At 45.6% G+C, this 27,242-nt stretch overlaps 1 protein-coding gene and 1 long non-coding RNA gene across 3 annotated transcripts in view; one reads left to right on the forward strand and one right to left on the reverse strand.

The window, feature by feature from the left end:
• LOC129393470 (uncharacterized) lies at positions 1-27,236 on the reverse strand. 2 transcript variants are annotated; one of them, XR_008620336.1, is made up of 3 exons: positions 26,538-27,236; positions 2,692-2,796; positions 1-435 (listed from the first exon to the last, which is right to left on the reverse strand). It is a non-coding gene; the product is annotated as an uncharacterized LOC129393470 (long non-coding RNA). The 2 variants fall into 2 exon arrangements; XR_008620337.2 differs by lacking the exon at positions 26,538-27,236 and adding an exon at positions 26,263-26,519.
• Positions 24,960-27,242, forward strand: part of CCND2 (cyclin D2) — a 31,664-nt gene continuing 29,381 nt past the window's right edge. The window contains exon 1 of the mRNA XM_003820341.6: positions 24,960-25,477. Coding sequence (XP_003820389.1) covers positions 25,283-25,477 — 195 coding nt within the window. The 5' untranslated portion in view covers positions 24,960-25,282. The remainder of the gene's footprint in view (positions 25,478-27,242) is intronic.

Raw genomic sequence — 27,242 nt, forward strand, 5'->3', positions numbered from 1 at the left:
TAAAATATACCAGAAATGTGCTTTATTTAAAGAAGCATGGCAACAGAGTATCTGGCTAAGTGACGAATCTTTTGTGAAGGGTATACCTTCCTCCCCAATGTATTTGTGGCTTCAGATTTGCTTAGTACAGTAAAAGGTCAATTGACCAAAACACTCAGAGTTTGCAGAAGTTCTTCCAAACTTCATTTTTACGAGTGGAATGTTAAGGAAAAAAAAAGTCCTTTATGTTTCTCTTGAAATCAGGTAATTTCTCTCAAAAACAGGAGTCTACTTTCCCTTCGGAAGGCTAGAGCGAGGCATGCAGTCTTCTTGGTGATCTTGCAGGGTTCCAGCTTGAGGTGGTCACAGGGCACCAGCTCTCAGTGTCCGGAACTAGAGAGGCAGACAGCACAGGTAGAGATCAGGAGGAGTCTGTTGGTTTTATGGTAGATTCTTCTGGAAGTGGGGGACAAAAGAAAGAGGGCCATTAATAAAAGCTTCTGATTGGCTGCCTCAGTTACGGGGCTTTCCTGCATCCTTCATTCCCAAATGGGCTTCTCACATTTCTCCTTGTTACCTTAAGGACTCGGAACATGGCTGGGCATGGTGGATCACACCTGTAATCCCAGCACTTTGGGAGGCTGAGGCGGGCAGATCACTTGGGGTCAGGAGTTCCAGACCAGCCTGGCCAACATGGTGAAACCCCGTCTGTACAAAAATACAAAAATTAGGCAGGCGTTGTGGTGCACGCCTGTAATCCCAGCTACTCAGGAAGCTGAGGCAGGAGAATTGCTTGAACCCCAGAGGCAGAGGTTACTGTGAGCCGAGATCATGCTGCTGCACTCCAGCCTGGGCAACAGGGTGAGACTCTGTCTCAAAAAAAAAAAAAAAAAAAAAAAAAAAGACTTGGAACAAAGTTTTCTAATACATGGCCTGCAAATCTCTCTCTCATTTCTTCCAAAAAGCACCTGATTTTGTCTACCAAGGATTCAACACTATTTTGTCCTGTTAAGGGCACCCTGTCTCACTGATCATTAAAAAACCAACCTAGAAATGTCTTTGAACAGTCAGTAAAAGCCCACATCTTTTGAACAACTGCTGTATACAGACAGTCACTGGGAGCTACGGGAGATATAAGGGAGTAAGAAAGACTCTGACTTCTTTTTGTTGAGACACAAACCAGGGACAAATCACAGATTTTGATGGCTGGGGTTCCAATATTGTGTTTGAGTCCCAGCTCATCCTGTAGCCACTGAGCACTTAGGCCCCCGTTTCCTTCTCTGTAATATGGTGATAAAAACAACATCAACTCATGGGGTTCTTGGGAGAATTAAATGGATAACCCCATAAAGCAGTTACAGCGGTAGGTGGCACATGGTAAGTGTTCAATAAATGTTGTCTGATCATCTGAGAAATGTACTCATGCAAGAAGCCGCTAACACCAGGAGATGCCACACCAGTGAGGTCACATGATACCTCATAGCCAAGGCCAAACGAATAGTAGAGAGGGTATATTTGCTGCAGGAGAATAGGGTGTGAGTGTTCTTGGGGGCACCAGGACCAATTGGGCTAGCTTCCAGAGTGTCTGAGACTTCTATCACCCAAATGACTGGTTTGAGCCACAGCCCACCCAGGGATGAATGTGGAGCAGCCTGGACCTCAGCACACTTGGGCTTTCTGTCCCCCAAAAAGAACTTGGAGTCTTACGGGTGTGGGGGATAGCTGGTCAGGAAGAGATTTGCAGAGTGGAGTCACTGGCGCCAGGGACTCAAAGATGGACAGGATTCCCAAAGGTTAGGGGCAGAGATAATAAAGAGGCCAGCCTAAGGGCAGCCCGTCTCCTCTTTCTAGAGGCCCCCTTGATGGTCACCTCTTCCAGGGTTGAACATTATGCACTGTTGGGAACAGATTCCTCTCTCTCCCTGAAATTCCCCTGCTGCTGCTCAAACAGAAACCTACTTTTGCTTGCCTGGCTCTTGGCGGAGCTCTTACCTACATCCCCTCTCCTAAAGAGCAGCCCTTCTCAGAGCTGAGGGCTGAGGTCCCATCAGCCCTTCCCTCGGGCTTTCTCCTCTCCCGAGGACCATGTTCTGCTGGCCTCCTGGAAGCCACGACTCGCCTTTGTGCACGGCCCAGCACAGAGAAGCCAACCCTCGAGGGGACTTTGAGGTCTCCCCTGGCAGGGACCCAGGCTTGTGGCTGCTGTGTAGTTGCTGTCTCCACCGCCTCCACCTTCCAGAGCTGTAGGGGACACAGCTGCCACTGGCACCCCTTCCCAGTTCAGCTCAGAGACTTTATTCTCAGGACCCTGGCATTCCACTCTGGGCCATCGCGGGGGATTTCAAGTGAAAAACAAAACAGAACAAAAACTGAGGAATGTCTTTCTCGGTGAAACAGAAGCCCAGCTCTGTCACTTACTAGCTGGGTGACCTGGGGAAAATAACATGACTTTTCTGTGCTTCGGTTTCCCAATGTATTAAACAAGGATGATAGTAATTTCTATTGCGCCTGTTTGGAGGAGTGAGTGAGTTGATATAAAGGATGCGTTTAAAACAGTGCCTTTTACAGCATTAGGGAACTATTGGCATGTTGTTCTTTTATAGTGGTTAAGGGTGCAGGGTACTGAATCAGGCAGACGGTGGAGACATCAATTCACCTCTCTGAGCTTCAGTTTCTTCATTTTCTTAAAATGAGGATAATGACAGTACCTACCCGTTAGACTGTGGGAGGACCAAATGAGGTGATGCACGCTGGTGGTTTTATGTGAATGATTTAGCGCAGTCCTTGGCATGTAGTGAACCAGAAAAAGGCTTACACCTTTAAAAGAAAGAAAGAAAGAAAAATCTTGAAAGAACAAAGGAAGGAAGGGAGAGAGAGAGAGACCAAGAGAGGGAGGAGAGGAGGGAGGGAGAAAGAAAGAAGGAGAGAAAGGGAGGGAGGGAGGAAGAAAGAGAGAAAGAGAGAGAGAGACAGAGAAAGAGAGAAAATAAAAGATAGAAGGAAAGAGAGAAAGGAAGAAGGAAGGGAGGGAGGGAGGAAAGAAGGAAGGAAGGAAGGAAGGAGGGAAGGAAGGAAGGAAGGAAGGAGAAAAGGAAGGAAGACAGGGAGGGAGGAAGAAAACCCTGGCTGAAAAAATAATGACCAAACTCATTAGAGATCTAAGACATGCAACCCAGCCTCCAAAATGCAGCTGGCTACAACAGCGCCTCCAGTCTGCAGCCTCCTCCAGAGTGGTCTCCACGCTGGGTTATCCTCATGCCCTCTTACTGTTCCTGGTCTGGGGTCTTGCACATCACAGCCACTGAAGTAAACAAGTGTCGGATGAACAGCATGTTTAAACATGTCTACTCAGCCCCCAGGAAAACAGGGGAGGAAAAAGAATCCTTGTAGAATGTTTCTCTACTTGTTCAACACACAGGGTTCTACCATCCAAGAGGTGGCTGTGTGAGGGTGGCAGAGATGGCATGAACCAGCCACCGGGCTGTTGAGGGTAGTAGTGAGTGCCCAGGCTTTGGCTTTTGAGAGACTGTGGTTCATGTCTTGATTCTGCCCATTTCTGGCTGCAGGATTTGGGCAAGTTTCTTAATCTTTCTAAGCCTCAGTTTCCCTCATCATAAAATGGAAATTGTAAAACTTACCTCATTAAGGAGTTGTGAGAATTAAATGAATTATTTGTAAGATACAGACAGTGCCTGGTAGAGGTAAGCGCTTCATATATTTGGGCTGTTGTTGTCAACCCTGGATTTCCCAAAAACCTGAAGACAGCAGGGCATTCTGTACATTAAGTTTTAGGGAAAATCTTGTACCTTCTTAATTTTTCTGGTTGTGGGGCAGGAGAAAAGGGGTGTGGTCATGACCTGAGCCCCTGGAGTGCTTCTGCCCAGCATCAATGACATGTGCCCACCCTGCTTTGGGGTCATTTTGCTCCTTTGGCTGCAACTGTCATTCCCCTCACCATCAACACCCCCTCCTTCTGCAGAGACGGTGAACACGCTGGCATTGTTCCTTCCAGCCAATGGCTTCTCTCTGGCCTGTGATTGGTACCCCCCAGATTCCAGTGCAATCCAGGCATCCCAGCTATGTCAGCGTGACTCAAATTGTGTGTGCCTGACATCCACATGGCCCCGTAGAAGGCTGGCTCCAGCAAGAGGGCATTTGGAACGCTGCTGAATGCTTGATGGCTGCCAAGTTATCTTTTTGGGGTTAGGCCATTAAAGTTGCATCTGATGTTTTATGGAACAAACCAAGATAAACTGCATGTTGAAATCCATGAGACATGAAGAAGATTTTTACAGATGAAGACACAATGGCAGCTAAAGTTAGGTGGGTTTTTTCCCCCTCAAAACTTTGTAGTTTTTCTTCCACACGGCTATTTCAAAGCAGAAGCAATCCTCAAAAGTGAAGCATAGACGCTGCCATAGTAACAGGTTCAGCAAGACCTGGAGCTGCTGGGGCACCTGGAAAGAACATGGATCTGTCTCTCCGTTCTCATCATCCCAACCAGAGTCGTCTGCTCCACTCCTAAATTCTCTACTCAACTTTCCTCACGTACCCTGACGAAACGTCCTTTTCTGTGCAAACCTAAATTTGTCCTGGTGCTTTTTAGTGCATCTCCCAGCCCTCTCTATTCTCATGCTACTTGCAAGTGACCAAGGAGCCAGTCACTCCACCCAATTCCTGGCCCTCTGGGCACACTGTGCACCTTCCGACTTTTGTTCCTGGGCTTTGTCACCTTTGTCCAGAGCACCCTTCCTTTCCACTTCTGCCCACTGTTCATCCAAGCAAATGGTCCAAGAAGAGTCCACTCAAATAACAGGCATACTGCCAGGCAACGATACGATAAGAAAGATTAGCAGACCAAGCATCAGAGCCTTTTAACCCTTGAACCCAGGACTCAGGCACACCTCCTCCAGGCAGCCTTCTCAGCCATCCCCTCGACTGAACCCCTCAGTCTCCCTCTTTTTGCACTCCCTCAACCTTCAGTTGACCCCCATCTCCCTAAGTAAAAGCTGTGTGTGTGTCTGCTTCCCTCCAGACTGTAAGGCTGTTGAAGATGGAGACCTCAAGATGCTCATTCTCTTTCTTGGACCACTTAATTGATAGAATCAGGACTTCAAGCTCTTTCTCCTTCCACTGGCACTTGAATGCATAAAGAAGCAAGTGCGACGATGCTGATGGCACATTATGTATACAAGCAAACAACTGGTGAAGGAGGGCCCCCAAATGCCATTAATTATGGGAAGTCGTAAAATTCTGGCATATCCTTGTTATTGAAAAGCATTCTGCACTTACAATGAATGAAGTAGATGTATATGTACTGGCATGGCAAGACTCCAAGAGATGATTATTCACTGAAAAAAATCAAGTCACAGAACAATATGTTTGGCATGATCCTATTTAGGTTTTTAAACTGTTAAGTTCCAAAAAGAAAACCATCAAGATCTCTCTGATGTGATTGAGGAAACGATGAGTTATCTGAAAATGTTGGGAAAGTGAGAAATCATAAAAAATGAATCATACATACCATACACATTTTATTTAAAGTTAATGTACATTTATTTACCAATCTCTTGGTAGCAGTCCAAAGCTTTTTGAGTCTGGGTCTGTTGATTAGAGCTGTATACCATTTTACTGAGTATGTAAGCCATACTCAGAATGCATTGTCTAAGACTTCTAATTTCATTTTCTTTAAAGTGGGATGACAAAAAGTTATGGATACAGTAATTTGAGCACAGGATCCTAAATTATGCTATGTAGAGGCTGTGTGATCTACATAAGTTAAATATCATTGTTGAGCATAAATTTCCAATCTGCAACGCAGGGCATTAATAATATACCCACAGGTAACTGATAGGAAGAATGATGATCCGGTGTGTACAATCCCTGGTGCTCAATAAGGATGAACTAGTCTATTAACTATTTTACTTTCCGCTCATTATAGGACAGTAAAAAGACAAAGCAGCAGCAGGCCATCATCCTACCTGGGACTCTGGCCACCTCCTCTTTCTGCCTTAAAGATGCTCAAAGTCTGGGCCGGGCATGGTGATTCACCGCTGTAATCCCAGCACTTTGGGAGGCTGAGGTGGGCGGATCACCCGAAGTGAGAACTTTGAGACCAGCCTGGCCAACATGGTGAAACCCCAGTCTCTACTAAAAATACAAAAATTAGCTGGCGTGGTGGTGCATGCCTGTAGTCTCAGGTACTTGGGAGGCTGAGGCAGGAGAACACTTGAACCCAGGAGGTGGAGGTTGCAATGAGCCAAGATTGCACCATTGCAACCTAGCCTGGGCGACAGAGCGAGACTCCTCCATCTCAAAAAAAAAAAAAAAAAAAAAAAAAAAAAAATGCTGAAACTCCATAGATACCAGGGTGAAATTAGTATCCAATATGAAGTGTGAATGGACAAGAACCTGCTATATGCCAGATCTGTACTAGGTGGAATGGCAGCATACTGCTCAGTAAGTTCATTTTAGTTCATTTTTATTCCAAAGGACATTATGATCTAATGACAAAGGTTTGATATACATGGGAAGATGATAGTAATAATAATATACAGTATCAATGAGGATATCGAGGATATTTTCAGTTACAGATGATTTAAAAAACTAACAAATTAGCTTAAGTACCAATTTATTTTTTGAAACAGGGTTTCGTATGTTGCCTAGGCTGGAGTGCAGTGGCTACTCATAGGTATGATCATAGTGCACTATATCTTCAAACTCCTGGCCTTAAGCAATCCTTCTGCCTCAGCCTCCTGAGTAGTTGGGACTACAGGTGCGTGCCACCCCACCTGACTTAAAAGTATGCATTTTTTTTGGCTGGGCACGGTGGCTCACGCCTATGATCCCAGCACTTTGGGAGGCCGAGGCGGGCAGATCACAAGGTCAGGAAATCAAGACCATCCTGCTAACATGGTGAAACCCCGTCTCTACTAAAAAATACAAAAAATTAGCCGGGCGTCGTGGCGGGCGCCTGTAGTCCCAGCTACTTGGGAGGCTGAGGCAGGAGAATGGCGTGAACCCGGGAGGCGGAGCTTGCAGTGAGCCGAGATCACGCCACTGCACTCCAGCCTGGGCGACAGAGCGAGACTCCGTCTCAAAAAAAAAAAAAAAAAAAAAAGTATGCATTTTTATTTATTTTTTTAGAGACAAGATCTCACTATGTTGCTCAGGCTGGACTCAAACTCCTGAGCTCAAGTGATCCTCCCACCTCAGCCTCTTCAGTAGCTGGGACTACAGGCAACTATACGCATGCACAACCGTGCTTGGCTCCCCAAATTTTTAATTGGCTCAAGCAACGAAAATTCCAAAGGTCAATGGGACTTCAGGAGATAGCTGATCAAGCCTCTGGTTCTAGTTCCTTTGCTCTTCTCAGTTCTTTCTTACTACATGTGTCAGCTTTGTCCTCAAGTTGACTTCCCTCTAGTTAAAAAAAAAAAAAAAAAAAAACCTTGGCAATTCCAATTCCAAGCTTCATACCTGAGGCCACGTCATCTGCATCCTGCAAGCCACTCTAAACTAGTCAAGTGCATGTACCCAACTCTGACTCAATCACTCTGCAAGATGGATGGGATTATGCTGATCATCCTGGGCCAATCAGGGATTACCCCAAGATCTGGTGAAGGAGTCAATTTAATGTGTGCTTCTTTCATGTGTCAGGCATTGTGCTACTTGCCTTTACATGGATTATCACATTTATCCTCGTAACAACCCTATGAAGTAAGTGCTACTAGCAGTTCCTGATTATAGTTGAATAAACTGAGGCCCAGAGAGGTTAAGTAACTTTTCTGTGGTTGCACAGCCAATAAGTGGTAGAGCCAGGATTCATACTTTGGCCCTCTGTCTCCAGACCCCACATTCATAACCACTAGACCACAAAGTCTGCCAAGGGGCAAGTCCCAAGGTGATGTCTGATGTGCAGTGCAAACATCACTCTCTGGGTAAATTGGGAGGGAGGAGCACTTGGCCTGGTGTGATGATGACAGGTTAGGGCTTGAGCTAGGTCTTAAGCAAGGGTGGGAAAGTAAGATCAAGTGAACTTTCAGAGATGGGAATCATGTAGCAGAAATAACAAACACAGTGGGATCAGACAGACTGTCAAGTTTGCTGCTAATAGCTGAGTGAACTTCATCAAATTATTCACTTCTCTGAGCTCATAGGTGAAATAAGAAGCCATGAGAGTGAATCAAAGGCCCACGGGAAAATCTAAAGTGAGAAGTAGGCTGAGAATATGATCCTGGAAACCCTGAACAGGACCAGTAAAAGTCAAGCCAAGTCCTATGGGAAAATGGAAAGTCCCTTGGAAGGGTACACATACAAAGGATTCGCTATAGTGACAGATCTAGAGAAAGTATTCTAATCTTCCTTACAATTTCCTGCCAGCCCAGGAAACAAGAAAGAGGAAGATAAAGATGAAGCCTCAGGCATTATAAGACTATACTAATAAAGATAGCTTTTTACAATCATCCAATTCCGGAGCTGGATAGGACAACAGACAACATGCTTATTGTATAGATAAGAAAGGAGACACATTTTGAACACTTATATGAAGAGGCATATAGGCAAAGTGCCTGGCACAGTGCCTCATAAACAGTAGGTACTCAATAGTGTAAAATATTATTGGTGAATAATAATAGTTATTATTTTCATAAGGGACTTATCCAAGGCCTCGAAAGTTGATTAGTGATGAAAAAAGATAAGAATCCATGTCTTTTAATGTCTAGTGCAGTTTCTTCATCACTCTGAGCTTTTTTCTCTGATGAAAGATACCAGATACCACTGAAAGAAGGGAGAAGAAATAGCAACCTAAAGTAGGAAAAACTATCAAAGAAGGAAAAGGTTGGAATAAACACTGAACAAGTAGTTTGAAAACCAAGATTATGAATCTTGGTCTACCATTAACTGGCTCAATGACTTAACCAGCTCAGGCCCCAGTTTACTCATCTATAAAAGTAGAGATTTGAATAAGATCATCTTGGTTTCCTTCCAACTCTGAAATTCTATGAAAGTAGGTTCCTCTCTTAACACTGCAGTAGCCTTCTTTATAAAAGATATAAATACATTCTAGGAAAAAAATGTATAGGGACAAGGTCACATAAAAAATTGAAAGTAAGAAAAGGCATGAGAGTTGGCTTCAAATATCTGAAAAACCTTGTAGTCATATATGTGTCAGGTATATGTTGTGTGAGGGTCCAGATAACAGAAATAAGATCCAGGAGTAAAAGCAACACAGAGGCAAGTTTCTGTCCAATACAAAACAGATTTTTTTCCATGTATTTTGGAGCTCTGCTATTAGGTGCATATATGTTCATAATTGTTAGGTCTTCAGATGGACTGACCCTTTTATCATTATAAAACATTCTTTTTATCTCTAGTAACAATTTGTGTCTTAAAGTCTATTTTGTCCAGTATTTGCGTGGCAACTCCAGCTATCTTTTGGTTATTATTTTCATAGTATGTATTTTTTCCATCTTTAAACTTATTTGCTTTTTAATTAAGTATGTCTCTTACAGACAGCATATAGTTGGATCATATTTTCTTTTATCTATTTTCTCCCTTTTGATTAGAGTGTTTAGTCCATTTACATTTAACGTAAGTATCTATCAGGTAGAATTTATGTTTGCCATTCTGCTGTTTGTTTTCTATATACATTATGTCTTTTTTGTTGTTCTGTTCCTCTGTTACTGTCTTCTTTTGTGTTAAATGTCTATTATCTAGTGTGACATGTAGATTCTTTTTCATTTCCTATATTTTCAAAATTATTTTCTTACTGGGTGCTCTGGGGATGACAATTAACACTTAAATTTTAAACAATCTAGTTTGGATTAACACCAACTTAATTTCAGCCCTATATAAAAACTTGACTCCAAGCTTAGCTCCCTCCCCTCTCCTGTGTTATTATTGTCATAAAATTACACCTTTATATAAGTCCATCAACACATTTAAAATTATTGCTTTATGTAGTTAGTTGTCTTTTAATCAGATAGAGAAAAACAATTACAAAAAAAAGAAAACTTACATTCATATTGTCTTATATATTTACCTGTGTTGTTGCATTTAGCAGTGCTTTTTATGTATTTATATGGATTTGAGTCACTGTCTAGCATCCTTTCATTTAAGCCATAAGAACACCCTTTAGTATTTCTTGTAGGAAGGTTCTACCAGCAATGAAATCTCTGTTGTTTTTTAAAAAAATCTGGAAATGTCTTAATTGTGCCTTCATTTTTGAAGAATAATTTTGCCAGATATAGAATTATTGGTTGACTGTGTTTTTCTTTCAGTGCTTTGAACATGATAGCCCACTACCTTCTGGCTTCCATGGTTTCTGATGAGAAGTCAACTGTTTAACTCATTGAAGATTCCTTGTATGTGATGAGTTGCTTTTTGTCTTGCTGTTTTCAAGTTTCTCTCTCTTTTGAAAGTTTGACTATGTTGTGTCTAGGTGTGACTCCCTTTGAGTTTAATCTACTTAGAGTTTGATGAGCTTCTTGTATGTGTAATGTTTTAAATAAATTTGGGATTTTTCAGCCATCATTTCTTTAAATATTCTTTCTGCACTTTCTTTCTCTCCTCCTTCTGACACTCCAATTATGTGTATGTTGGTAGGCTTGATGGTGCCCCACAGGTCTCTAAGACTCTGTTCATTTTTCTTCATTATTCTTTTTTCTCTGTTTCTCAGACTGGATGATCTCAATTAACACAGCTTCAAGTTAGGTGATTCTTTCTTCTGCTAGTTCAAATCTGCTATTGAGCCCCTGCCTAGTGATTTTTTTTTCTTTTCTTTTCTTTTCTTTTTTTTTTTTTTTTTTTTTTTTTTTTTTGAGACAGAGTCTCACTCTGTAGCCCAGGCTGGAGTACAGTGGTGCAATCTCGGCTCACTGCAACCTCCATCTCCTAGGTTCATGCCATTCTCCTGCCCCAGCCTCCCAAGTATCTGGGACTACAAGTGCATGCCGCCATGCCCAGCTAATTTTCTGTATTTTTAGTAAAGACGTGTTTTCACCGTGTTAGCCAGGATGGTCTCGATCTCCTGACCTCGTGATCACCTGCCTCTTCCTCCCAAAGTGCTGGGATTACAGGCGTGAGCCATCGCACCAGGCTGTGAATTTTTTATTTTAGTTATTTTACTATTTGATTTCAGAATTTCTATTTGGTTCTTTTAAAGAATTTCTTCCTCTTTACTGACATTCTCTATTTCTTATACTTTAATTCTTTAGAGATTGTTTCATTTAGTGCCTTGAACATATTTATCTTTATCATAGCTAAAGTCTTTGTCTAGTAAGTGCAACATTTGGGCTGCCTCGGGTACAGTTTCAATTAATTGCTTTTTTCCCCTATGCATAGGCCATATTTTCCTGTTTCTTTGTGTGCCTCATGATTTTTTATTGAAAACCAAACATTTAAAATAATACAAGGTAGCAACTCTGGAAATCAGAATCCCCCAACATCCTGCTGAATTTATTGTTGTTGTTTACTTAGTGATTTTCCTGGACTAATTCTATAAAGTCTGTATATTTGGTCGTGTGCAACCACTAAATTCTCTGTTTGATTTGCTTCCTGGTCAGCTAATGATTAGACAGAGATTTCCTTAAATGCTTTAAACCAATACATTTCCCAGCCTTTGCTGGGGGACTCTGTATCTGTTGGAGCATGCCTTCAACAATCTGGTGGGAAGCTTAAAGTTCTGTCCACTGTCACTTTCTACCTGCACAGAGCCTCCAGGTCAGCTGGTTTGGTGAAAGAGTAGCACCTTCTCAGGTCTTTCTTGGGCATGCACAGAGCCATAGACACACATGTGATTTTCTAGATTGTCAAGAATATGTTAGAGCTTTTCAAAGTCCCTGATGGACAGCACATTCACCTGTTCTTCTTTTTCCTTTTTCTAGTCAGCCTCTTGGTAGCACCAACTGGTATCACCACCTCAGGTAGTTGAAAGATAAGTTCAAAAGTGACTTTGAAAAGGCAGAGAAATTTGAGAAGGTGAGAAAACAGATGCAAACCCACCTAGGGACGCAAAAGTCACAGGTCTGGTGAAAAGCAAGGTACCCGATCCAAAAACCCAAAGTAGGGAGCATCATTAAAGCAAAAGTAAGCAATAAGAAGTATGTAATGTCATTCATAGGGCAGAATTCATTTGTGAAACAATAAGTGAATGAAATATTGTCAGAAAAAAACAGAAAGAATGAAAAAATTGTAACAATACTGTTTAAATGAGAAGAATCCCTGCAAAGTCTTAACTTCCGTAGTTTTAGTAGTGAGGCACACTAATTTAGTCCCAGCTCTGTCACTAAAAGGCTGTGTGATCCTGGGTGCATGTGAGCTGCTGTCCCTCTCTGATCTGGAGTTTTTTAAGGAAGCAATGTTTCCTAAATCTTAGTTATTTGCATACAACCTTCCTGATTTAAAAACCCTGTATCTATGTATCACTTATTCAAATTAATTTTTTAAAAATCAATTCCCTTTATAAAGTTAAATACCATCATAATATCTGTGAAATTATGAGTTTAAATGTTACTTTTTTCCTAATACTCATTAGAATAAACCTCAAATTACTAAAATGCAAAATGCATGCTCCTCCATATACCTCCTCTGATATGATTTGGCGGTGTCTCCACTCAAATCTTATCTTGAATTCTAATACCCATAATCCCTACGTGTCAAGGGAGGGACCCAGTGGGAGGTGATTGGATCATGGAGGCAGTTTCCTCAATGCTGTTCTCATGATAGTGAGTAAGTTCTCGTGAGATCTGATGGTTTTATAAGTGTCTGGCATTTCCCTTGCTTGCACTTCTCTCTCCTGCTGCCATGGGAAGAAGGTCCTTGATTCCTGTTTGCCTTCCACCATGATTCTAAGTTTCCTGAGGCCCCCTCAGCCACATGGAACTGAGTCAATTAAACCTCTTTTCTTTATAAATTACCTAGTCTCGGATATGTCTTTATAGCAGTGCAAAAATGAACTAATATATCCTTCCTCATTTTGGGAAACATTGGATTGGATGCCTAAGGTTCTTTGCACTTCTGGGATTCTGTGGATGAGTTTTTCCTGTGCCTTCTACTCAAGTTGGAAGGTTACCTCTTAGTACATGTCAGTGAGGATGTAGTAATCTGGAGTTCAGAATAGACTGGTTTGAGATTACAGCATGTTGGCCACAGTCATTGAGTGACTGATCCATGGTGAAGTGAAGAAGTAAAAACCCCCCAGAGCTGAGATCTGGTACAGAAATTCCCATAGCTTCACACAGTATATGACATACATTAATAATTCCACACACTCCTAGAGGTAAATTGGTTCTGAAAGAACACAACACAATAGACTTTAATTACTGTTAAAGTTTAAAAAACCCACTTAGCTTTGTTTCAGTGCTTACTATGCCAGGGCACTGTATTAAACACACTATAAACATTTACTCATTACAATCACCCTGCTTGGTAGGTATTATTATTCCAGTTTTACAGATGAGGAAACCAAGGCTAAGAGCAAATAAATGACTATTCGGTCCCCTCATAACATCCTAATGAGTTGCCATAGGCAATTTACCTGATTCCTGAAGTCAACCCCACTGTGTAGGGATGACTTGCAGAGGAAGCTCATTGTACAAACAGAAATCTGTCTTTTCTTTTGAGACGCAGTCTCGCTCTGTTGCCCAGGCTGGAGTGCAGTGGCGTGTTCTCAGCTCACTGCAACCTTCACCTCCCAGTTCAAGTGATTCTCCTGCCTCAGCCTCCCACGCAGCTGGGACTACAGGCTGTGCCGCCACGCCCAGCTAATTTTTGTTTTTTTTTAGTAGAGACGGGGTTTCACCATGTTGGCCAGGCTAGTCTCAAACTCCTGACCTCAAGTGATTTGTTCACCTCGGCCTCCCAAAGTGCTGGGATTGCAGGTGTGAGCCCCCACGCTGGGCCCAGAAATTTGTCTTCTAATGTTTAATCAGTGACACTAGTTTTATTCTTTGGGGCCACAGAACACAGATGAGGTAAAATGATCCCTCATTTAGTTCACCTGATTTACAGATGAGAAAATGGAGTGCAACCTGGGGTTTCATTAATGAGATCAGCTTCCAGAAGAAGAGAGAACTATTTTATCTTTCCTCTCTAGACCAGTATCCCCAGCGGTACTGGAGGAGGCTTGTTCCAGGAGCCTGGGGTGGAGAATGCAAAGATGGCAGTCACGCCCTATTGTATTCTTCTGTAACTGCCTTGATGGTCCGAGGTTTCTGAAGTTGCTCCAAATTGCTCTCTCTCATTAGCCACACATTAAGAAGGACACAACACTTTAAGATGGATACCAGTGAACTAGTCAGGATCCAGAGGAGGGCAGCCTGCTGGTGGTCTAATGTCCAGCTGAACAGCTAAAGAGAAAGGGTAATTCAGTCTAAGGGACAGAAGATGAAGAGATGGCGCTTTCAAATATCTGAGCAGCTGTCAGTATAAATGAGGGAGATGGCTTGTTCTGCCTCGTTTCAGTGGCTGGAGACAGCACTTAAGGGTAAAAATTGCCAGGAGGTAGGATGTTTGGGCCCCTAACTAGCTGTGTGACCTTTAGTAAATCATTTAACTGAATAGGTACTGCCATGATAGATGGGAGTATGACCTCGGAGACCCATGAAGTTTCCTTATAATCATAAGTTGCTGTGATCTTGTTCAAGTCTTGCCCCAAGTTACACAGCTTGTGGCAGAATGAGGACTAGAATACATCTCTCCTAACCCCAAATCCAGCACTCTCTCCATGCCATATATCATAAATTTTACAAATTATCTAGCACACTGTTTAAAAACCATCTCAGATATAATTATTCATTAATTACTATGAATTTCTGTTTTGTAGGAGCCACACCTTAAAAAGGAAACGTGTCTACAAACATATCATTCTGTAAAGCAAATAATTTGCATGTAAGTGGACTTTACTGGAGTGCATGTAACCTCAATAGATGATGTTTCTCCCATGTTCAAAGCAATGAAAAGTGAGGGAGAAAAGTGGGATACAGCAGAAATCTTTCCTTGCTTGTTTCTGGTTATCAAGACTTGCCAGGAAACAAAAGGGGATGTCTTGTCCAAAGATTGCAACTCCCCAAAATTTGCTTAATTCCCTTTTCACTAAAGGAGCAAGCTGATGCTCCATGAGTTCTGGGTAGCTCAGAACGAGCTTTGTTTAAAGAGGCTCACCAGGTCCATGGACTGTCACCTAAAGAAGGATCTGCAAGTTAGGGTCCATTCCAAACCGTGTCTATATGCGCTCTGATGGGGGCTCTGTTTGAGTTGTAAGAATAAGCTTTAGGTTAGTTTAAGCTTTAGGTTAAACTAACCTGCTAGGATTTCCTTAAGCACCCTGGAGCAGTGTTATAGTCCATATATTCTTATGCTCTATATATTTTTGAAGACTGCTATTCTATTAACTTAGGTAGTTCTGTTCCTTAGGACAAGGAAAACAGCATTTTTCCTCAGCTGACATGTACCAAGTGCCCATCTATATGAGGAACTAAATGTTAAAAGTTCCAACTCTTGATAGATTAATTCTCCCAGATACCTGGGAAGTGAGAGCATACGTAAACCCACAATTTAAGAATCCTTGTTTAAAACATAAAATATATAATAAATTGATTCCGATTTTGATGATGATAATAAAGTCACTGGAATTTTACAGATTTTGAGCTGAAAGGGAACTTAACGATCATTTACTACAGCCAGTTAATTTTGTAGCTGAGGAAACTCAATCTTGGAAACACATAATCTATCCCCAAGGTCACAGTGCTGGTTAGTGCAGAGTAGAAGCAAGAAAGAGGGTACAGTCGGCCCTCTCTATCCATGGGTTCCGTATCCACAGATACACCCAACCACGGATCAAAAATATTCAGAGAAAAAAACACAGTAAAAAAATAACAAATACAACAATGAGAAGTAATACAAATAAAAACACAGCATAACCGCTTCCAAAGCATTTACTTTATATTAGGTACTGTAAGTAATCTAGCGATAATTTAAAGTGTATGGGAGAAGTGTATAGGCTATATGCAAATATTACACCATTTTATATCGGATTTTTACATCCTGGATTTTGGTGGTGGGGTGGGAGTCTTTGAACCAATATCCCCACAGACACTGAGGGATGGCTGTATTCTGACTTCTAGGCTAGAGCTGTTTCACCAACATGATGCTAATAAAAAGGACAGGATTTTCTGCATCAATTCTAGGAGACAGTCAAGCTAATAATCAGAGGTCTATATTCTGCTCTTAATGTCTGGGTGTCCCAGGACAAGAAAATGAGCTATTGTGACCTCAAATTCCCTAGCCAAAGGAGTGAAACACTAATCAATGCCCTGTCAGATACAGGGAGGGCTCGTTCAGACAAGAAACAGATGCTGTGGGAAATACAGCTACTCAAAGAAAGGAATGCTCTCAGTATGATGGACCAAGGAAACGGCTCTATCTTTGGCTACTTTAAAGGGACTGAGTCCCATATATGTGATATGTGAATCAGACATCCAACCAACTCGTTCCCATAGAATATAAACAAATTAAGAACATAATTTAGGAACATAATTCTTAAAATCACTATGAAATCCAAGTAACAGTTACTTGACTAGACTGAGTTTTAAAGAAAAGATAAATTTCCACCTCCCTGGTTTAAGGTATGTTGTGGAAGGTGGATGAAATAGCATATCTTCCTATGCCTTTTGTTCTATGATTTTATTATTTTTTAAGAACATGTACTTATCCGGGGTATTATTTCCCATGCTTCATCACTAGACAATGTGCTTCCCAGGGACGCGGACTGTGTGATTCAACTCTCCTTCCTGTCTACCTTCCAAAACATTGTCTATGTCCACGATATCCCCAATGCCTAGCATAGTGTTTGGTATGTGGTAAGGACTCAATTTTAATCAAATAAATGAATGGATAAATTGCAAAACCCAAAGGCATTCTCCAAAGCACAAAAATCTCAGCATATTTAACTCTTCCATTAAAACCACTTAAATTCTACCTTACAGATTGGAATCATACCCCTGACATGTTCTGATGTATCTCTGCACAGACCTGTGATGTTATCAGTTTAACACATATGTGATCTCTCAGCATGAATAACCTTAATGAATACTATATAGAATTTCAGTCGCAAACTTCCAGACACAGAAGGCGTATTCTGTGACTGGCCAAAATGGCATGAGGTCCTGCAGTCCATTCCCCTGGCTCCAAGCAAGACTGCATCTAATCTATGGTTGAGAATGATGCTTTCCTGAATGGGAAAGGTTTCCACTAAGTGAAACATACAGTCTGCCTTGGTAAAGTCTTAAGTGTCTAAATGGAAGGTCAGACTTTGATTTCTTGAGCTAAGTATGGTTTTCATCCCAAGTGTAGCAAATTTCACTGGCGTTCCATTACCGACTTACTTAAATCATTTGCTAGATGACATAAAATTGCTGGTAATTACACTACAAAGAGTGATTATATGAAGTTTTCTTGTACAAAAGCAAGTAAATTTGAGCCTTATTCAATATTTTGTTAGGGAAATTTTAAATTAAATATGCCATTTTATTTAAAAAGAGAAACATTAGAAGAATATATATTCAGAAGAAAGTAGGGGGGTAGAAAAGGTTGCAAGTCACTAGTTTACTGGAACTACACAATGGGGATGATGTGCTGCTACTTGATACAACTAAATTTCCTGAGTTTAAATGATTTCAGTGAGACCCCCACACAAAACGGCCTGCACAGCCCTAATCCATGATCTAGGCTCGCCTCTCTCAAAATATTTTTTTAAAATAATGGTTCACGATCCTGAAATAATTGGTGGCCATGGGATGCTAGATGTGAGACATTTCATCTGAAACCTTATGTAAACTAACCCAAACCATTTGCTTCAGAATATCTTCCTTGACACCAGGAAAGAGTTTGGGTCCTGGGTTTGCATTTGCCCGATGGACTGACTGGCTGCTCTCAAAAACGGAAACATATGTGGGCACGATGAAGGAAAGGCTTTGGAAATTATGCAAAGAAATTTTCTTTTCCTTTTTAATCCTGTCTTTTTTTTTTGCTTCCCCTAGGCAATAGGTATATTAAATGTTGGTGACTTTTTATTTTCAAAAGCACAAAATTAAATGTTTTTTGTGTTATTTCTCAGAACAATAACCTAACTTTGGCATCCATACTTTTTTTTTTTTACAATTTGATGACAATGTTTAAAGAAATAAAGTGAACATCCCCCCACACACACTCATCGAAAGAATAAGGAAGATAATTTTTATTATTATCATCATCATAATTACTATTATTACCAATGAAGCTTGAAGGAACTCACCTCTATACATCACAAAGAAATAATTATTTGGTTTACAACTGATGAGACCACAACGAAAGTATGATTTGAGATAGCTAAGAGCAGAAATAAATTTGGATTTTTTTTGCTCTAATTTCACCTTCCACATAAACCCCCTTTGCTCTGGATTTGTGCTTTTTGAGTTGTTTGCATCATGCATAGGTGCAGACTTTGTTTCAAGTTCTTGTAAGAGCAGATGCCCTTATTTAAGGCTGAGTAAAGAGGAAATGCATTCCTTATAGGCATCTACATCCAACTGGCTTGGATTGTCTAGCACACTTATACGAACTACCTATTTTCAGGTCAATTCTAAAATAGAACATATCTCTCCAGAGGTATACATTTTGAAGATTATAAAACTTTACAGTCAACCTGTTTCACATTTCAGAACTCATTCCTTTTAATGCCAACAAAAGAACAACAAGAAAATGATTTTAGAAAAATTTTAAATCTGCCTCCTGAAATTTGCCACAAGGAAAACAAACCAAAAAAAGCCTCAAGAAGAGAACTATTTCTCTGTTTTTTTTATTAATTTGTTTTTTTAAGTTTGGTAAATATGAATTTAGCATGTTATGGAATTATGTTATAAACTGTACTAATAGATGCTAGTAATTCTTAAGTTTAAAGATTGAAAATTAAAATATGAAATATTTATTAGAAATACTTTATATTGCTTCAGTTGGCTGCAACTGATACACAGCTGAATAAAACCATGAAATCGAAAGAATATTTAATCACATTGGGAAAGTGGACATTTTTAAGGGGAATGAATGTTTGAATTTGGACAAAATTAAAGTGCTTAGAAAACAAATAAAATTGACTATTGTTCAAAAAAAAATTCTGGTGAGGATAGTCTTGACATTTTACAAAGAATTTACATCTCTAAAGTGCTTAACTTAACTTCCACTACTTAACTGTCTGAAATGAAGCTGAAGCTAAATTTAAAGGACATTTTGCTTTTTTAGTTTTTTAAACACTTCCTTTGGCTCCTTCCTTTTCTTTTAATAATTTATCCTATTTTTTCTACCTTTATGCAGACAAACCAAGTGTCCATCAAATCAGGCACCAAAAAGCAAGCACTCTTAAATACAGTTCACTCAGGCTAATCATGACAGTAATTACTGACATTTTTATTAATTATAGCTCATTTTTTCCCCCAGAAGAAACAAAACCAAGTCTCTTGGGTCAGACCAGCAATCATAAAACGAAAAAGAAATAAATAATAAGTTAAAAATAGAGGGAATGTGTTAAAAAGAAGGAAAAAGTACTGTTCATAACCAAACTGTGTCACCTTAAAAAAGAAACATTTCCACACTTAATATCTGATTCAGACAGAAAGCTTCTCTCCTACTTTTGAAACAAATAATTCCACTTCAAATCCACATTTTCAGACACCCCTAGCTTTCTGCATCTGATTCCTACAACAGCCCCTTTACCTCAAAGAGGTAAAAGTCAGTTCACAGTATTTCTCTCCCAAACATCCCCACTGAAGCTCCTTGTAAATTTCAGCATAAACTCAGAACTGTCACCGTGGGTTTAGAAAATAATGACACATTTCAGCTATAACCCCCCAGATTGAAAGATTAAAAGGACTTTGCCCAAATTTAGGGGAAATGAAGGTGCGTGGGCTCACTCTGCAGCTGCAGTTTTCAGCCCTTGCAGTTTAGAAGATTCTGCATGAGCACGGATGCCACGAGGGTATCCAGCGAGTGGGAAGGGAGTCGCCCTACATGTTTTCACATCGATTTGTAAAACTGTTTTGAAAGGGTATTTCTAGATCCATTTGTTCCAAATGCAGCAAAATTCATCCGATATCGCTCACAATGCATGCACGGGTTATCTTACATGTAATAGCCATCGTATTAACCAACCCAGCTGATACTGAGATGGTGAATGGGGCGGGGAAGCAGGGAGGAATATGTCGCGCATGAAAAACTCCCGGTGTAAAAGTCAATGCAGAACTCACTCCCCGAGGAACCGAAAAAGACATTCACGACTCTCAAGTGGAGAGAGGATAGAAAGTCAAGTGGCGGGGGTCGCGACCAGTGATCGGGATTTCAGTCTGATCTCAGTACCCAGCGGAACAGGACCATAACCTAAAGAAATGAGCTTTTTCCGGAGCAAAGAGCGGCCCCGATTTCAAAGTAGAAAAAATAAACTGCTTGGGGGTGGAAGATGGCGAGGGGCGGGGGGCGGGGAGGGAGGCGGGTCGCGGCGCTGGCTCCGGGGTCCGCGGCACGGCCTCCTCTGCCGCGCTGCCCAGGGCCCGGACCCTGCCCGGCGCTGCGCCCACCGCGAGGGTGCCAGACCCGCCGCGCCGCCGCCGCGCTCTCCCAGCCGCGGCCCCCTCCCCCGCCGCTTCCTCTTGCTCTCCCAGCCCCTTCCCCCACGTGTGGGTGACGTCAAAATTCCGCGAAAAAGCCGCGTGGTGGCTCCCCGAGCGGAGGCGCGATTCCGCCGCCCAGCGGCCCCCTCCCGGGGGCGCCTGGAGGGGGAGAAGGGCGGAGGCGGCCGGTTCCTTCTCCTCCCGGGAGGCAGGGCCCCCCGACGCCGACCGCCGGACGCCCCCCGCCCCAAAGCTTATTGGAAAATTCACTTTTGTAAAGCAAATGTATTTCCAGAGCTATTTTCGGCCGCGTGAGGCGTGTCCTAAGCTGAATCAGACAGGAAGAGGGGGAAGTTCGGGTCTTTTAATTTTTTTTTTTTCCTAAGGGAGGGGAGTGAGATGCTAGGTGGGTGACAGACGGCAGGCGCTCGCCTTCTTAACTCACGCCTGTCGCATCTGCCGCCTCAGTAATCCAGCCCCGTCCAAGCCGAAATTCGCCGAAGGGAGTGCGGATGCACAGGCCTGGCGGACTCTGCCCCCCTCCAGAACGCAGCGGCCCAGCGCCCCAGCGCCCCGGCGGGCGCGGCTGCGACCAGAGGGTCCCGGAAGCGAGTGAACACCTGCAATCGCACTGCCCGTCCCCACCCACCCTGCTCCCCCGTGCTCTCCGCTTCCCGACGTTTCCCTCTTCTCCTTGTCCGCATTTTTCTACTTTGCCTGCACTCCCTCCTTCCTCTTGATGTGCCTCCTATGTGTCCCCTCGGATTTATGTGTCCCCTCGCATTTTGCCAGTCGGGTTTTCGGTTTTGATTGACCATCCATCCCTCCATGGAGAAACACAAACACAGCTCCACTCTTTGGGGGAGCCGAGGGGAAGGCAGTGGCTCCCATTTCTGAGCCTGAACTCAGTCACTACCCGCTCCCCACCTGGCCTAGGCGCCCCTGCGCGGAGAAGGCGGGACTCGAACTCGCGCTGCTCCCGGGCCTTGAGCCGACCGCGGAATCACCTGGCTGGCAGGCATCCTCCAGGTAAGCTTGGGAGTATGTGTGCTTAGTGCTGCAGGCTCCTGCAGAAAAGTGCCTATAAACACCCAACACCCTGCTGCACCCTCCACCTCCAGGCTTTGTACACTTTCCAACCGAAACTCCAAAACGCTAGCGTAGAGGGTGGGGAGCCGGCCGGAAAAAGAATAAAAGTCCAATAAAACTGGCGTTCGCTAAAGTTTATCACCAGTCCTACATGGGATATATATATATGTATTTTTTTTTCCGTGAAGGGTGAAAAGGAGATAAGGAAGAACCAACAATCTACCCCCTCTCGCCGCCCCCCACCCCCGCGCCACGGTGATCAGTTTGGACTTCAAAGCCAGAGCACAGGCTCTTGCGCTTTTTCTTGAAACCGAAGTCTACACTGAAAGAAAATGTGCACTTTTGCCTAGAAGGCAACATGCGTTTTCCCGCGTGCTAGGTGGAGTGCATTTTAACAAGACATTAGGGTTTTAACACATGGCTGGAGTGGCGACCAAAAGGGAAAACTCAGTTTCCAGTCCAAGCCTCCTAGAGACATTTCTGCCAACCTCCGCACCCTCTCACGCCCCACCCCACGTGTGAGAGTCTGCAAAACCACCGGGGATTGGATTCGATGGCGAGCTTCACGCTCGGGAACAGTCAGTAATCGGAAGGGGAAGTGGACAGGGGAACTTCAAGAGGCGAGCCTGCCACGCGGGAAGCGCCCGAACTTGCGGGTCTCCATGAATGCAGAGGGCGCCGGGAAGGGGGGGCATCCGGCCGCGACCCTCTCTGCCCCTCCCATTCGCTGCCCCCCTCCCCGCTGGAATTTCTCTGTAAAGCAAGACGGAGTAGGGGGAGGGGGAGAGGGAAGGGGCGAGAGGGCCCTCGGCTCACTCCCGAGACGTGAGGACTCGCCACCCAGGCATTCTCCTCGGGGTGGGCTGGGCCCCGGGACGACCACCCGCTTCTTCCTCGCCCCCCCTGCCCCCACTTCGGGAGACCCAGAGCTCTGGATGCCTTTCCCCGGAGAAGGGGGGGTGTGCGGAGTCGGGGTGGAAGAGACCTTGCTCGCAGAGCTATATCAAGTGATGTCCAGAGGCTGGGAGTCCCGGCGGCCTCTGTCCTTGCCTGTCGGGTTAGATTTATACTTTAAAAGTACCTCCCGCGCTCCCTCCTTCTCTCGCCTCTCCCCGCTGCAACTTTCTTTGATCCGCTCAAAGGTGGCTTAGGTGAAATTGGAGTAATTCCCTTATGGGGGTCTTAAAATGTAAGTGAATGTACTTATCCGGGGTGACTCAAAAGCTTAAGTCGGGAAGCCCAACGTGACTAAAACCAATAGGTGATTGTTCGGGGCCGACTGTGTGCGGGTGTACACGGTATTCGGCCCGGGTGTCATCCGCGGCGCTGGACTGTTTCATTTTGAGTTTGCAACTTGGGTTTTTCAGCGAGCTTTTTTTCTTCCTGAAAGCTAATGGCTTCCACAGCAATTAGACATTTTCCTCGCCCGCCCCTTCCCTCCCCTTTCTTTACATATAGGAGATGGGATACTCATTCCCGCTGCTATTGATAAGGTCGGAGGCGGCCGGGCCTCTCCCCAGCTTTCGCCCGCCCCAGCGCCCGCTCTCCCTCCGCCCTCCCTTGGCTTCCTTTTGATGTAGTGGGGAACGCGTCCTACTAAAAAAAAAAAAAAAAGTAATCTGCCCGGTAACAATCAGCGCGCAGTAGCAGGAGCCCCAGAGCTATTGGCTATGCAAATAGAGGGAGGGGAGACGGCGCCCCAAACTCTTACTCACCCTTTTAAAGCGATATCCCCTCCTTTCCCCCCCACCACCCCTTCCGCCCCACCCTCGTTTAAAGAGGCTGGCTCCGGGGCCTGAGTTAATCGCTTGCACCTCTAGTTTATTCGCTCCCCTCCTCCGCCTTGCAGGGAACCTAGTGTACGGCTCACCCAGCCCGCGCCCCACCCCGCCTTGCTGGCTCTCCGCGCCCCTGCCCGGGCCCCCTCTCTCGGTGAGGGAGGTACTCAGTCGGCCTCGGTGTGCCCAGAGAGCTCGAGCCACGCCATGCCCGCTGCACGTGCCAGCTTGGCCAGCACATCAGGGCGCTGGTCTCTCCCCTTCCTCCTGGAGTGAAATACACCAAAGGGCACGGTGGGGGTGGGGGGTGACAGGAGGAAGGAGGTGAAGAAACGCCACCAGATCATATCTCCTGTAAAGACAGCCTTGACTCAAGGATGCGTTAGAGCACGTGTCAGGGCCGACCGTGCTGGCGGCGACTTCACCGCAGTCGGCTCCCAGGGAGAAAGCCTGGCGAGTGAGGCGCGAAACCGGAGGGGTCGGCGAGGATGCGGGCGAAGGACCGAGCGTGGAGGCCTCATGCCTCCGGGGAAAGGAAGGGGTGGTGGTGTTTGCGCAGGGGGAGCGAGGGGGAGCCGGACCTAATCCCTCACTCGCCCCCTCCCCCTCCCGGGCCATTTCCTAGAAAGCTGCATCGGTGTGGCCACGCTCAGCGCAGACACCTCGGGCGGCTTGTCAGCAGATGCAGGGGCGAGGAAGCGGGTTTTTCCTGCGTGGCCGCTGGCCGCGGGGGAACCGCTGGGAGCCCTGCCCCCGGCCTGCGGCGGCCCTAGACGCGGTGCCCGAAGAGCCCCCAGAAACACGATGGTTTCTGCTCGAGGATCACATTCTATCCCTCCAGAGAAGCACCCCCCTTCCTTCCTAATACCCACCTCTCCCTCCCTCTTCTTCCTCTGCACACACTCCGCAGGGGGGGCAGAAGGGACGTTGTTCTGGTCCCTTTAATCGGGGCTTTTGAAACAGCTTCGAAGTTATCAGGAACACAGACTTCAGGGACATGACCTTTATCTCTGGGTATGCGAGGTTGCTATTTTCTAAAATCACCCCTCCCTTATTTTTCACTTAAGGGACCTATTTCTAAATTGTCCGAGGTCACCCCATCTTCAAATAATCTACCCTACATTCCTGGATCTTAAATACAAGGGCAGGAGGATTAGGATCCGTTTTGAAGAAGCCAAAGTTGGAGGGTCGTATTTTGGCGTGCTACACCTACAGAATGAGTGAAATTAGAGGGCAGAAATAGGAATCGGTAGTTTTTTGTGGGTTGCCCTGTCCGGGGCCCCTGGCATGCAGGGCTGGATGGAGGGAGAGGGGTGGGGGGTGGCGGGGGACCGCGTTTGAAGTTGGGTCGGGCCAGCTGCTGTTCTCCTTAATAACGAGAGGGGAAAAGGAGGGAGGGAGGGAGAGATTGAAAGGAGGAGGGGAGGACCGGGAGGGGAGGAAAGGGGAGGAGGAACCAGAGCGGGGAGCGCGGGGAGAGGGAGGAGAGCTAACTGCCCAGCCAGCTTGCGTCACCGCCTCAGAGCGGAGAAGAGCGAGCAGGGGAGAGCGAGACCAGTTTTAAGGGGAGGACCGGTGCGAGTGAGGCAGCCCCGAGGCTCTGCTCGCCCACCACCCAATCCTCGCCTCTCTTCTGCTCCACCTTCTCTCTCTGCCCTCACCTCTCCCCCGAAAACCCCCTATTTAGCCAAAGGAAGGAGGTCAGGGGAACGCTTTCCCCTCCCCTTCCAAAAAACAAAAACAGAAAAACCCTTTTCCAGGCCGGGGAAAGCAGGAGGGAGAGGGGCCGCCGGGCTGGCCATGGAGCTGCTGTGCCACGAGGTGGACCCGGTCCGCAGGGCCGTGCGGGACCGCAACCTGCTCCGCGACGACCGCGTCCTGCAGAACCTGCTCACCATCGAGGAGCGCTACCTTCCGCAGTGCTCCTACTTCAAGTGCGTGCAGAAGGACATCCAACCCTACATGCGCAGAATGGTGGCCACCTGGATGCTGGAGGTAGGTCGGGGGGTGGCGCTCGCCAGGAGCCAGGACCCCTCCGGATGCTCGGGTCCCCGGCCGGAGCCCTAAACCTGGGAGAGGGCAATCCCCGCGCCGGCCTCCCGGCTCCTGTGCGGGAGTTTACCGCGCGCCTTCTGGCGAGACGCGTGGCTTTATTTCTGTTCCTCTCCAGATAAACTGGGGAGGGAGAGGGGGGAGGAAAATCTGGGAGAAGCGAGGCTGTCCTGGGCGGGGGTAGGGGAGCATCCCGCGCGCGTGTTCCTGCGTGTGGCTGCCTCTTCTTCCCACCCCCCTCGCGACCTGTCTTTTGCGAAGCCGCCGCGGCTGCTTGCGCTGCGGCCAGGAAGAGAGTCGGGGCCTGAAATCGGGACCCCGAGTAGAAAGGCAACCCCCCCAAAAGGCCAGAGCAAATTCGTCTTGGCCTCAGGTCCCCGCATGTGGTCGCGACTCCGCGCTGGCACTTCACCGGGGAGGTGGAGGGAGGAGGGAGAAGGAGAGAAACGGGGAATTCGGGAGCCCCGGAAGTCCCATTGAAGAAACGTGTGTTTCAGGGGAACCCAAAAGAACCACTTCTTGCCCCTCACTCCAAGTCTTTGCCCAGCGAGCCGTGTGCCCACGTATGCACAGCTCTGGACCTGCCGTGGTTTCGCCATGTTGCTTTGCAAACTCCCTTTGGAAAGGCTGGGAAACGTCGCCCGCTTACCCTCGCACCCCATTATCCCGGCCACCCCACTTTTAATCGTGCCCTCTCCCCCACCCCCCACCTCACGAAGATTACTTACAGTTTGGTTTTCCAGCTTCCTCGGTGCGGAGATTTGGGTGGGGTAGGAAGGGGGGGGAGGGGGTGTGTGTAGGGGGGATACCGGGTCACCCCTAAAGGAGAGGTGGGAGCCCCCCGTGCCTCTTTCCAGGGCTCTCTGCTCCCGTCTTTCCCCTAGCTCGTCACCACGTTCCCTAGTTTCTGTCCTTGTGGGCCGCAGCCGGACACTCCCGCCGCGGCGCTCACCCCTTCAAGTTTCCTCCCGGGATCCAAAGCCCCAGGGGTCGGAATACAGACCTTTCTGGCACCCGAAACCTCTGTTTCGGGAAGCCTGGCTCTTCTTTGGGGTTTTCACGCCAAAAGGGCTTTTCTAGGATATTTCCTCGATTTTTAATTATTTTTTGAAACCATCCCCCCCCTGCTCCGACTCCAGCTGCCGAGGCTGCGGCGCTCTTCCTCCTCTCCTCCCTCCCCCTCTCTTCCCCACCTCTCCCCACCCGCCCCCCCAATAGCGGCCCCTGGGCCGCAGGGACCCCCCCAGACATTTTTTCCAATTGTCGGGAATGATAGAGGAGGATCTGGGGATCCGGATGAGACCAAGAAGTGGACCCCCGGAGCCTCCAGAATATTTTTATTGATTTTTTGAAAAGATGACGAAATCCAAAAAAGAGTGAGTGAGTTAGAGTGCGCGAAGGAGTAGCCAAAGGGAGCGTCGCGGAGCTGCCGCGGCTGCTGCGCACTTCTCCGACTCCCCGTTTTGGAGCTGTAGTTCACCCCCTTTTATAGGATCCCTGGGAATACCAAAGCACTGATGGGCTATTCTGATTCACTCCGGTTTCCTCATCTTTGTTCTTTATTCTTATCACGCATTCTGGTCCCCTCCCCCTCCCAGAAAAAAAAATTAAATTTTTTTGTTTCGATAGATTACGCTTTTTTATTCTTTTTCTCTTTTGCTGATGCTATGCTCTCCGCCCCCGCCCCCCAACCCTTTCCCACTCCCAT

This window comes from Pan paniscus, chromosome 10 (genome assembly GCF_029289425.2).
Source record: "Pan paniscus chromosome 10, NHGRI_mPanPan1-v2.0_pri, whole genome shotgun sequence".
Lineage (NCBI taxonomy): Eukaryota > Metazoa > Chordata > Mammalia > Primates > Hominidae > Pan > Pan paniscus.